At 35.1% G+C, this 12,576-nt stretch overlaps 1 protein-coding gene across 2 annotated transcripts in view; it reads left to right on the top strand.

Moving 5' to 3' along the window:
* The first annotated feature begins 991 nt into the window (after positions 1-991).
* LOC145333641 (protein-lysine N-methyltransferase SMYD4-like) overlaps positions 992-12,576 on the top strand; it is a 58,065-nt gene continuing 46,480 nt past the window's right edge. For both annotated transcript variants that reach the window (XM_080178813.1, XM_080178812.1), the window contains exons 1-2: positions 992-1,148; positions 2,960-3,041. In XM_080178813.1, the coding sequence (XP_080034939.1) occupies positions 1,107-1,148; positions 2,960-3,041 (124 nt within the window). In that variant the 5' untranslated portion in view covers positions 992-1,106. The remainder of the gene's footprint in view (positions 1,149-2,959; positions 3,042-12,576) is intronic.

The raw sequence follows: 12,576 nt of genomic DNA, 5'->3' as shown, positions 1-12,576 counted from the left end.
TAATAAATCCATTCTTATTTCTTGATCATCGGGTCTTAAAGGTTAAGATAACCGTAATTTGATGCATACCCTCAATTATGATACACAAAATTACCTCTCTGGTAGATTGAAATTATGTGTGGAAAAAAATTGACACTGCTTGTAGTTCGTACAACCTAATCAGGATTTGATATAACTCCCCAATTTGTCAAACCTGAGATAGATAATATGTATATTAGGATATATAAGTTTTCCGGAATTTTAAAGTTAGGGGGAGATTTGAAATCTGCATCAAATTTTGAGGATTTTTTTTATAAAATTCGTTTTTTCTATAATTCTTTATCTAAAAGCGGAAATGCAATTTAAGTTAATTAATTTTGGCATCTTTGATTAGTGGATTTAAAAAATCTGCGCTCTGATTGGGTGGCGTACATCATTCAACCAATTAGAGCGCAGGTAGTTTAAAATCCACATATCCTATTGGTCAAAATTAATTAACTTAAAATGCATTTCCGCTTTTAGATAAAGAATTATACAAAAAACGAATTTTATAAAAAAAATCCTTAAAATTTGATGCAGATTTCAAATCTCCCACTAACATTAAAATTCCGGAAAACTTATATATCTTAATGTATATCAAACCTTGGGTACTAGCATAATTTGCAGTCAAATGTCCTTTCTTACCCTATTCATTTCATAATTTCAACTTCTTATCTTAACTTTATGAAATAAAATAAGACTTTCCGACGCACGATAATTATAGAGCATATGTGTGTTGTGTGTGTGTGTGTGTGTGTGTGTGTAATGTGTATGTGTGTGTGTGTGTCTGTGTATGTGTGTGTGCGCGTGTGTGTATGTGTGTGTGCGTGTATGTGTATATGTGTGTAATGTGTATGTGTGTGTGTGTGTGTGTGTGTGTGTATATGTGTGTAATGTGTATGTGTGTCTGTGTGCGCATGTGTGTGTATGTGTGTATGTGACAGAAAGCTAAATAAGAAAATGTGTAAAATATGTTTAGTCAAATAAGAGGATATACACAGAAAGGAAAGTCCACTCAAAAACTTCTATTCAAAACTGTAAAAATATAAATAAAAGTGAATTATAAGTGTTAATAAAAAGTATCAAAAATGGCATTTTTATCGGATGAAATGAAGGCGCAACTTATGAAGGTATTAAAAATGTTTATACATTTTAAAAGAATTAATTATCTTTTACTAATAATTATTCTTTTTCTTTAAAAACAAGAAATGCCGGTTTTTATTTTATGGTATTAAAATATAATTTTTATAATTAAAAAAATATTTATATAATTTATTTTGTACTTTTGAATCTATATTGTAGTTTATTTAAATAATTATTTTTTTTATTCTAAAAAAAATCCTGAAATCACGCAACCTATGCAAAAAAGCAAACCCACTCCTCCCTTATTTAAAATTTTTCAAGAGTAAGAGGAATGCCTTATTTTACAAAACAGGCACAACTCATTACCATGCACAGTTAGGACTTCCAGACCAAGTTCGTGCAATTAAAGAGTTAGTTGTCTGCAATAGTTAGGATTTAATTGCCTTGGGGTCTAATATAATTGTCTGTCCCTAAGATGTTATCTAGGTCCTAGGACAAACGCAGGAGTCCCAAACGTCGGAGTGGACACTTAACCTAACCTAACCTAACCTATTTTAGACCATATTTTAGGTTTTTTAAAAGCCTAACCCCTGCGGGGGGCTAATTTATATATTCAAATCTTAACCTAACCTAACCTGTATAGAAATACTTACTTAAATTAATATTTTAACACTCCTGCGTTTGTCCACTCCAACGTTTGGGACTCCTGCGTTTGTCCTGGAACCGTTATCTACCGTCCCCAGAGGTATTAATCCTATTCTTTTTCCTTATGTATTTATCGTAGGTAAAACCGTATAATATCTTGCTAAACTTCAATATTTTTACAAAGGGAACTATGCACGAACGAGAGCAAGAGAATCTCAGAACCTTCCAGCAGCGAACCTGAGTATTTTATTGATGAATATTAGGCTATAAAAGTTTTCCGGAATTTTAATAAATATAATAGATTTGAAATCTGCATAAAATTTTAAGGATTTTTTTTAAAATTCGTTTTTTATATAATTCATTATTTAAAAGCGCAAATCCAATTTTAGTTAATAAATTTTGACCAATAGGATAGGTGGATTGGAAACTACCTGCGCTCTAATTGGTTGAATGATGTACGTCACTTAAGCTTCTCTAATCAGAGCGCAGATAGTTTTCAATCCACCAATCACAGATGTCAAAATTATTTAACTTAATTTGTATTTGCGCTTATAGATAAAGAATTATACAAAAAACGAATTTTATAAAAATTCCTTAAAATATTATGCAGATTTCAAATCTATTATATTTATTAAAATTCCGGAAAACTTTTATAGCCTAATGAATATACTAGGTATGGTGAAACATGATTTTATAAGTTGATATAACTATATAAACCACTAGCAGCTTCGCCCCTAGCCTCTAGGGCCTTTGCCCCAAGAATTAATTTGAAAAAAATTGAAGCTGCCCCAGTAACAATTTCAAAATTTTCATGGAAAAAAAATTGCAGCTGCCCCAGTATCAATTTCAAAATTTTCGGGGAAAAAAATTGGATCTCCCCCAGTATCAAATTCAAAATAATTTTTTGTTTTTTTGGGGGGGTTAGGGGTGTCCCACCCCACCCCCAAGAAAATAGCTTAAAACCACCACATGACCACATATACCCTGAAGAGTAGAATCTGATCGGTTCAGCGGTTGCCGAGATCTTAAGGGACAGACGGACGGACGGACAGACAGACAGACAGACGGACAGATGGACGGACGGTTGGACGGACAGACATCAAGCTACTTTGTATTATAGATAAACCTAGTATATTCACTAAAAAAATACTCCGGTTCGCTGCTGGAAGGTGCTTAGATTCACTTGCTCTTGTTCGTGCATAGTCCCCTTTAGGTTGTCGGGTGTAACGCGCAAGAGTTTGATACCCTGCTCACTCAACATGCTCCACAACTGGAGCAATATCAAAATAATCTGGGTTAACTTTTTTTTATGGCCTTAAAGTTGGTAGATTTTTTAAAAGAGATGTTAACATTCATGATTAGCGAAGTTAATAAACTTTTTAGGATTATTTCCCATGTTTTGTTGGTCCTGATTTGACATTGCAAGCTGTAAATTACATTTTTACCCAAATTTTTGTAACTACTTTATCTTATGCAATGATGGCTCAAAAACTTTAAATACTTTTCTCGTATTCATTCGAATCCGGTGGATAGGAACCGGTTCTCATCCATACGAAAAAACTATGTCTAGCATCGTATTATATCCAGTTTTCTACGAATATAAAAATGTACAATCATAAGATTGAAACCAGTTTTTTTAGCCGGTGCCTTCGGCACCTCGGAGCTAAAAAAAAATAGTTTTAATCTCATAATTGTACATTCTATATCTGCGGAAAGCCGTTTATAATACGATGCGAGAAATAACTATTATTGAAATGTGATTGGTTTGTTACAAACTAATTGAGTTCACACATTTCAAATAATAATTTTTATGTATAGAATGGGGTAATTTTGATTGAAATCATTGGGTATGTGTATCCATATATCGTCCATTGTCTTATCCCTTAAGATCCCCAAACAATAGAGTTGCTATGTGAAATATACACATGTGTAAAAAGTATGTAATTTAATTATATAAGAGATTCGCTTGTTTTTAAAATCTCCTTGAATAAAGCGGCCCTTTATAGATGTAGATCTACATGTTTATAAATATTTTGGATTACATTTTCACGGATTTTAAAGATTTGTGGATTTTTTTTTTTTTTTTTTGAGAAAAAATATCAAGCACAATATTATCTTTCTGTAGCGAAGATTTGAAACAAAATGAAAGAAATTTTGTACTATGGTGAATGTAGGAAGGGTGGGGACAATGTATTGTAAATTATGCTGGTACCCAAAGTTTTCTAACACATTCTCTCATTTGTTGACATCAAAACTTTGGGTTCTTGTAATAAATTTTGATTGGGATGTGCAATGCGTCCAAACTTTGCCGCCAATAATTTTAATCTACAGAGAGATTATTTTTGTTACCATCATTTGGGATGTGCATCAATTTATCGTGCATTGCCTTATCCCTGGTTAAATGTAAAATAAATGTATGTTTTTATAGGCATTAAACATCGTTTTATCTTACAAGATACAATACATTTATTATCGTAGATGATCAGTCATAAACATTCAACTTAAAAAGGACTTTCAAGCAGACGAAATTTTTTAAAAGCAACGCTACTCTATAATTCATTAGAATGAGATTAACTCAGATGCTATTAAAGCTAGACCTCTGATTTTTCTTGTCAACATTTCCATCAATATGGAGCAAGTTTAAGTTCATATCATTTATAGCAGTCCGACTGCTTTAAAGCAGCTTTTTAGCTGACTTATTATAAGAATGAGATGAAAAACTAAATTTTATCCTACGCTGTGTTCTTATTGGTCAATTCAAGTGATTGGATGTCTTTTTTCCACCAATAGCATTGGATTTTATCCTACGCTGTGTTCTTATTGGTCAATTCAAGTGATTGGATGTCTTTTTTCCACCAATAGCATTGGATTTTATCCTACGCTGTGTTCTTATTGGTCAATTCAAGTGATTGGATGTCTTTCTTAACCAATAGCATTGGATTTTTTCATACGCTGTGTGGCATAGTGCCTTCTTCATTCAAGTTTATGCATTTCCATCCCTGTCCACATTCCTATACTTCTCCAGCTGAGTCAGACCTACACTGGTAACCGCCACTTTGTTCCATCCTGCTGCGTTGTGGAGCTAGTTGATTTTATGTAGGCCTTGTGTGAACATCTCACCACCAGCTTACATTCGGTAGACTGTATACCTATATGCTAGGTTGTCGACAGTCTTAGTTCCTTATTCCTGTGCACGTGGTTTTCTGTCCTGTACAGAAAACGAGACGTCCAAGCTTTTAATTGATATCATATCTAAATATATTCCATAAATAATCATCCCATTATTCTGCCTATTCTAACCAGTTTAATTGCTTAATAAATCTTGTATTTTTTATGAAATACCTTTGTTATATTATTAATATATAATTGCGCCGAAGCTACTCTATACTCGTATTCCGGTCTGTCTGTACATCCCCTCTTACGTCATTTTGGCGCAGTCTTGTCTACCACTCAATTTTTGAGGGGGGAAGGTATAGATAATTATTAACGTACAGACAAAATCAAACTGTAAAGTAGCTTCGATTGCAAAGTGAAATTAATATTTTCCTGATAACTAAGTTTATTCACGGAAACAGTTTTTAGTAACAATTTGTTACAGAATATTGCTAATAATTATTTCGTGGCAAACTGCCAAATAAAGATAAAAAGGAACCCGCCTTTTATTTTCACACTAGTATTTAATTTCACATATTTCCATATTTTCTCCCTAAAATAGGAAGAAAGGGATACTCCCAGGTTCTTAAAAAGTTCGTGGTAGACAAATAAGTGTTAACGAACACTACAGCTCCAGCACCATGACCGATAATGCCAAGAAGGGGGATGGCGATAAAACCAAAACTCCGCCGGCTCCGCCGGCTCCGGCCGTCCCTGATAACACGCAGCTGCAGTCAGACCCACTTTCCCCTGAAAAAATCAAAGAATTCATAACGGAAGCGTTAAACGTTAAATTAAACGAATACTCGTCACATTATAGAGATATGATAAAACAAGAATCCGAGATTATGAAGCTCGAAATAGAAACAACATGGGCAGGGTTTAAGGACAGGGAATCACATCGCAGATTAATAGCCGATACCGACATCTTAGACCTAAAACGTAGGGTATCAAAACTCCCAGCGGACGGAAATCTAGGCCCATTGTTTGCGGAAAAAACGTTAAACGAAAGTCTCAACATGACTCATTTTAACACCATAGGTGACGACTCAATTAATGCCACTTTTTACGACCGGTTATCGGTCCAACAAAAGATAAGCGTGACCGAATGGGTCGCCAAGGATAGAATTGCAGCCCCAGGTTGTATGGCCTATTCAATTGTAGGCTTTGTAGGTCCGGCGGATAATGACAATTGGATGAATGTAAGGGAAACTTCCCTAACGGAATACGAAAAAACTTTATTGGAAAAGTTTCCCTGTATCCCTGATAGGATTAAGTCGTTAGAGCCTCTCCGTAGATCTGCACGGTCTGCACCCAATGTAACAACAAGACCCTCTACAAGAAGCACACCAGGCACACCCGCGACGGCAGCAACCAGCGCCGCCGACGATGATTTTATTAAAGAATGCTTTATTAAGGGACAAAAATGGGATTCCGATTTTGCGAGGGATGCCCCTAGGTGGGACGGCAGAGCCGACTTTGATAATTTCTTCGGTAATTTGTGGAGGGTTGCAAAAACATACAGAATCTGTGACCCAATCCTTTTTAAGGATATTTTATACCAGCGAATTTATGACTCTAGAGGGGAACGATTAGGGGACCTAATTACGCCTGAAAGAAATCAGGCCTTATCTGCCTTAAGTTATTACCTGATGATCAGAAGGCTGGTCACTCCTTTCTCGGATCCAGAAGTAGCCTCGCAGTACTTCTACAAACTAAAACAGGAGACTAATCAACCCCTTGACACCTACTTTGAGAACAAACTTAAGGTGTTCAAACTCATGAACCCTGGCATAATACCTAAAAAGAAGTGGAAAGAATTCTACCTTAACGTTAGCAAAAATTTACTGTATTCAAACCTTGCCATGGACATGGCCAATTATGTTGAGGGTATGCAATTTTTGGATGACTACAACGCTTACTTAAATAAACTTATTACCCTCGGACAAAGATACGTTAATTGGGATGGGTCTGGCCACATTAGCAAGGAAAACCTTTCGGCTTGCTATTCCCAAGCCATGGAAATGTTCCTACCCAAAAATTCTGCGGAAACGAAAAAACAACCCATAATCAGCATTATCGAAGATAATACCCCCACTAACACGGCAGTGTATAAGGAAAACTTAACCGAAGAACCTGATGAGGTTCCTTCTTGGGTAGATCATGAGGATGATCCTATTGCTTGGGATCAAATCGAGGGCGTCATAGGAGCCTTTAATGGGAGGAGTAAAAGTATTAAATGCTGGCATTGTAATATCCCCGGCCACGTAGTACAGAACTGTAACAAAAAGAAAGCTGGGGAGCCTCCACATCCCGAGTCCCGCTTTGGGAAAACACGAAGTAAATTCACCCCACCTAGAAAAGTTTTGGGTAATAGTAATAAAATACCTGAGCAGTATGCGCGTAAAACCATCAACCAAATGGATCAGGAAGCCAGCGATGAATCTGAAATAGATAAACATGTACAAGCGATTGTTAAAAATCACGTCCATTATATGTAAAAGATAAATGGATATATGCGATATTAATTGTCCCTATCCTAGAAAATAAAAATTGGCTGAATGAATTTCATATTTTGATATGGAAAGATAAACAAAATATCCCATGTCAAGCTAAACTTGCAAATTCCTTAATATCTAATATCCCTTACCAGGCAATGCTTTGGCGCGGGAAAATAAAACAAATTGTTATTATTAAGTATGACTAAGCAACATAAAATAAACTCCTTCCCCTCCTTTCCCTATCCAACCGTAGCCGATACAGGAAATTGGGGGAAAGAGGGAGGTAACCTGAGGAGCATTTCACATGCACTTAAGATTTCCATTCCTTTAAAAAAAATTAATAGTCTTTATAAAGAAGCCAACAAGTGAATACTTATTTACTATTTAGTAAACTGTACTTATTTTTAATATCGCATGATCTATTTAAAATGTAAATAGCGTATATTTTTAAGTGTATATACATATAAATCTAAAACATTTTAATTCGATTTTTAACCGCTAGGGGACTTTAAGCAAATTATCTGTATATAAACAATGATTTTCAAGCTAAATCCTCAGTATCAATTTTATTTGAAAGTTGCACATTTTTAGCCTCTGATTCTTTTTGTAGCTGAAATACTTCAGCAATTATGTATAATAACGGATTCGTATGGATTAATATCATTGTATTTTGCACAGTGACAATAATAGAACTATATTTAATTTATTATGTATCCGAAAGATGTCGCCTCGAGTGCTGCCTCGATACTAAAAATTAAAAACTTAAATCACTTAAAACGTGATTAATAAAATCTTAAATTATTTCGATTAAATTTGATTGAATTATTTTTCGCTAGGACTACTAGCAAAATAAAAATATCTTAGTTCTATTAACTTCCGCTAGGATGATCAGCGGAATAAAGGGCCACTATATAAAATTGAATGCATATTGTTAATAGTAAATACATATACATGTTCTACCCCATAGGTGGAAAAAACTTTTTAAATTAAGTATAAATACTAACAATATCAGAAAAATAAATCAGTCAGGGTAGATCCTCTCTAGTGTATTCGACATATCTAATATTTTTTGAGCTGTAACACAGCGCTAACCTTATATTATTTAAAATTGTGATTCAAATACTAAACTAGTAAAACTATAATCTGTATAAATACAGACAGAAATCAAAAAATAACTCAGTCAGTTTTTAATGTCTTGTTAGTTGCAAGCTGGACACTTATTTTTAAGCTACTTTGTAGCCTTTCAATCTTTTAAAAAAAAAAAAATTTAGTTCAATTTTACTCCAATAGGTTTTTATACTAATCATCATATATCCAAGTATATAAATAAGGACCCGTATTAAAGTTTAGTAGTTTCTTTAGAACTATCAACATTCTTATGCTTATTAAGAAATTTCTCGAGCTAAAAAGCGCTAAATAAAACTTAATGAAACCCAGAAAGTTATATAAAATTATTTTAACAATTAATCACATTGTTAAAACATTGCATTATTTAAAAAGATTCGACAAACAACTATACCTGGAGCACAGGAAATCTCTGTGTGAGGATTATCATCGTTTAACCGCTGGGGTTGGGATCTTGGAAGATATGCATCTTAGGTTTCGCCTAAAAATATAATTAATTTTATAATGCCAATCTGTGCAAAACTAAAAGTTCTTAACCCCACGGGGGGGGAATTCCTGCAACACGCTTTAGTGGATACAGGAAATAACTTTAGGTCCCTTATTTCTAAAGAAATCTTAGATGATAATAAAATCACATTTACCCCTGCCAATCTTAGCGCCCTGTCTGTAGATTTAAAACCAGTAAATATCATAGGACACGTACACTTAAAATTCAGTTTTAATGAATCAGATAAAATATTCGAGGAAACATTTTACATCCCTGAAACAACGTCTAAAATTATAAATTTAGGATATGAATTTCTTAAAGTTAATCGAATTAATTTGCTACTAGATAAGTTTTCATTTGAGCTCTCCACTGGCGAGCAAATTCCAATAGAAAATTCAACAATTAACATAGTTGAAGAGAGTAAAAACATACCCTGCCCATTGTACGAAGCCAAATTAAAAGAACAAATTGAAAATTGGTTAAGGGGGGGCGTCATTGAGGAGGGCTACAGCGAGTGGTCCTCCCCTATCTTTGCCGTAAAGAAAAAACCGACGGCTGGGGGGGAGGGTAAACTTAGGTTTGTAATAGATTTTCGTGCGCTTAATAGTGTAACACGAAAAATTAACTGGCCCCTTCCCTTGATTTCTAGTAATTTAGAAAAATTAGGCACTGGCAATGTATTTAGTACTCTCGATTTGACTAGCGCCTTTCATGCGCTAGCCATTTCAGAGGAAAGTAAACATTTGACCGCGTTCACAGCCCTGAACCGGCAGTATCTTTTCAAGAAACTGCCGTTCGGACTGTGTAACGCGCCAAGTGTTTTCTGCCATTTGATGGACAAAGTCCTAACCCTTATCCCTGGCTTGTACGAATTCATAATTTCTTACCTTGATGATCTTATTATATTCTCAAAAAATGTTGATGAACATTTGAACCATCTCAGAAAACTCTTCGGAGTCCTAAAAATAGCAAAACTTAAGTTAAATCTAGCCAAATGTAAATTTTTTACATCTGAATGTACATATTTAGGTCATATAGTCAGTTCCCAAGGACTTAAAATGAACCCCGCATATTTAGAACAGATTAAAAATTGGAGCAGGCCCAGGACAGGCAAGGAACTCCAGCGCTTCCTGGGCTTCTCCAATTATTATAGGGCTTATTTCCCATCCTATGCGAAAAATTCTTGTACTCTGGATGAACACAGAAACGACAAAATTATCGAATGGACCGATTCCCTATCAAAAGATTGGGAAAATTTTATAAATATGTTCTCAAATTCTATAAGTAAAGGCTATCCCCAGTGGGATAACCCAAACCCCTTTATAGTAGATGTAGATTTTTCTACAAGTTATTTCGCTGGAATTCTCAGCCAAAAACAAGGGGGTGAAGAAAGAATTATTGGGATATGTTCCAAAAAATGTAACGGGGCAGAGAAAAATTATCCAAGTTATAAAGGCGAGTTAGCATGCCTAGTATTTGTTCTTAAAACCTTTCTCCATTATTTAAGATTTAGAAACTTTATTGTACGAACAGATTCGATTTCCTTAGTTCATTACAAAAAATGGCAAAAAGGAACAATAAATGGGGTAACTCTGCGCTGGATATTCTTTATCCAAAGTTTCGACTTTACAGTAATTCATAGGAAGGGTAAGGACCATTGCAATGCCGACAATCTATCTAGAGGGCAATTTTTATGCAAAGAACATAAGGAAACCGATTGTGAAAAATGTACTAGTTCATTTACCTTGGATCCTTATGAACAGGACTGTCCCTACCAAGACCAGATTTTTGAGTAACATGCGGCGTCTGAAGTCGGTGTGCACAGTGTCTGGCAATCTGAAACACAAAAAGATCAAATATTATCTGACATTCGTAGGTGGATATTCGAAAAAAAGCAGTTGTCGAATTTTGAACGAGCAGAACTAACCGGCCGGAAAGAGGTCCTTTTTAAATTAATAGAACATTTATATGTTATGGAAGGACTTCTGATATTTAGACAACCTCTTAGCAATGGAACGTTCATTGAAAGACCCGTCGTACCCATTGGATTATATAATAAAGTTTTTGAATTATCACATAATAATATTATAGGTCACAAAGGGGTAAATGAAACAATACGCAAAATAAACGAAAGATTCTTCCTTATAGGAATCAATAAGTTTGTAGAATCACGCATTAAAAATTGTATCACCTGCCTAAGAAAGATAGGACAAGTACCTAAGCATAAACAACCCATCACCCATTCAGCCATTAGTCACGAGATTTTTGGCCAAGTATCGGTAGACCTTATCGGTCCCTTAACCCCTAACTACTTTCAAGGACAACATGTCCGCTACATATTTATCCTAGTGGACCTATTCTCTAGGTACATAATCGCCCATCCTATTAAAGACGCTACCGTGGAGAGCACGGTAAAAGTAATTCTTGAACAGGTGGTACCCACCTACGGCTTATTTCGGTCACTGAGGAGTGACAGGGGAACAAATTTCACTGGGGAAGTGTTTAAAAAAGTTATGGACGAATTAGGTATCGAAACTAAACTTATTCCCCCGAGAAACCCTAATAGTAACCCATGTGAAAGGCATAATCAAAGCATTTATGCAGGTCTAAGATCTGATGACCGATTCGAAAGTAAAGACTGGGCAAGAAAATTAGCTTTGACCACTTTTGTAATTAACGCAAGTACGTCTAGAAGAACGGGATATACGCCATATTACCTTATGTTCGGCAGACAACCAACTCTTAATCTCGATTTCTTTTCACCAATTCTGCAGAACAGGCAAGATATTGATTGCAGATCTTACTTAAACTACCTAAAAAATTTGGAAGAAATTATTGCACAAGTTTCCAAAAAATCTAAAATCTATTTAGAATTTCAAAATAAATCTAGAAAGGCTTCATCCCCCATTTTCGTTAACGATGTATGTTTTGCCTTCTTTAACCTAGTCAAGGTAGGGGTCAGCAAAAAATTGCAATCTTTCTATGGGGGTCCTTTTATTGTAACAAAAAAATTCTCAGAAGCCCTTTTTGAACTTAGTCCCTTTGGGTCAAATCCAATAAAAACTAACCAAGTTGTTAGCCGAGATAAAATACGAAAAATAGATTCTAAAGTAGAATTATTGGGGGAAACACTTTCCTTTAACGTCTTTCCAATTGAAGAAATTGTCCCGTCTGAGGAAATAACCTTGACCATAGATAACACCGGACAAACCGAAATAAACGATAATAAAGGTATAGAAAACGATGATTTTACCTACCTAGATAATGATAGCGATGAATTTATCGAAGAAAACCCTGAAATTAATCAGGATGTACCCCAAGGGGAGGTGGATTGCGATGGGGGAGGGGATATAATGGAAAAAAACTCACCATTTGAGTCACAGCCCAAAAACCAAGAACCCCCTGGTGCAGATCGGTCATCCGGTCCTAACATCCATGTCGAAAATAGTTTCTTAGAAGAGACTGTCCCGTCTGAGGCATCCTTCTTTGCGCAACGACCCAAACAATCCAGCCCTGAAAAAGTTATTAATGTTAACAAACAAAGCATAGTACCTAAATATATAT

The sequence above is a fragment of the Acartia tonsa genome, chromosome 12, assembly GCF_053477335.1.
Source record: "Acartia tonsa isolate MP-2025a chromosome 12, ASM5347733v1, whole genome shotgun sequence".
NCBI lineage: Eukaryota > Metazoa > Arthropoda > Copepoda > Calanoida > Acartiidae > Acartia > Acartia tonsa.
Note: the sequence above shows the minus strand (reverse complement) of the source record. Positions and strands in the feature narration are given on the sequence as shown.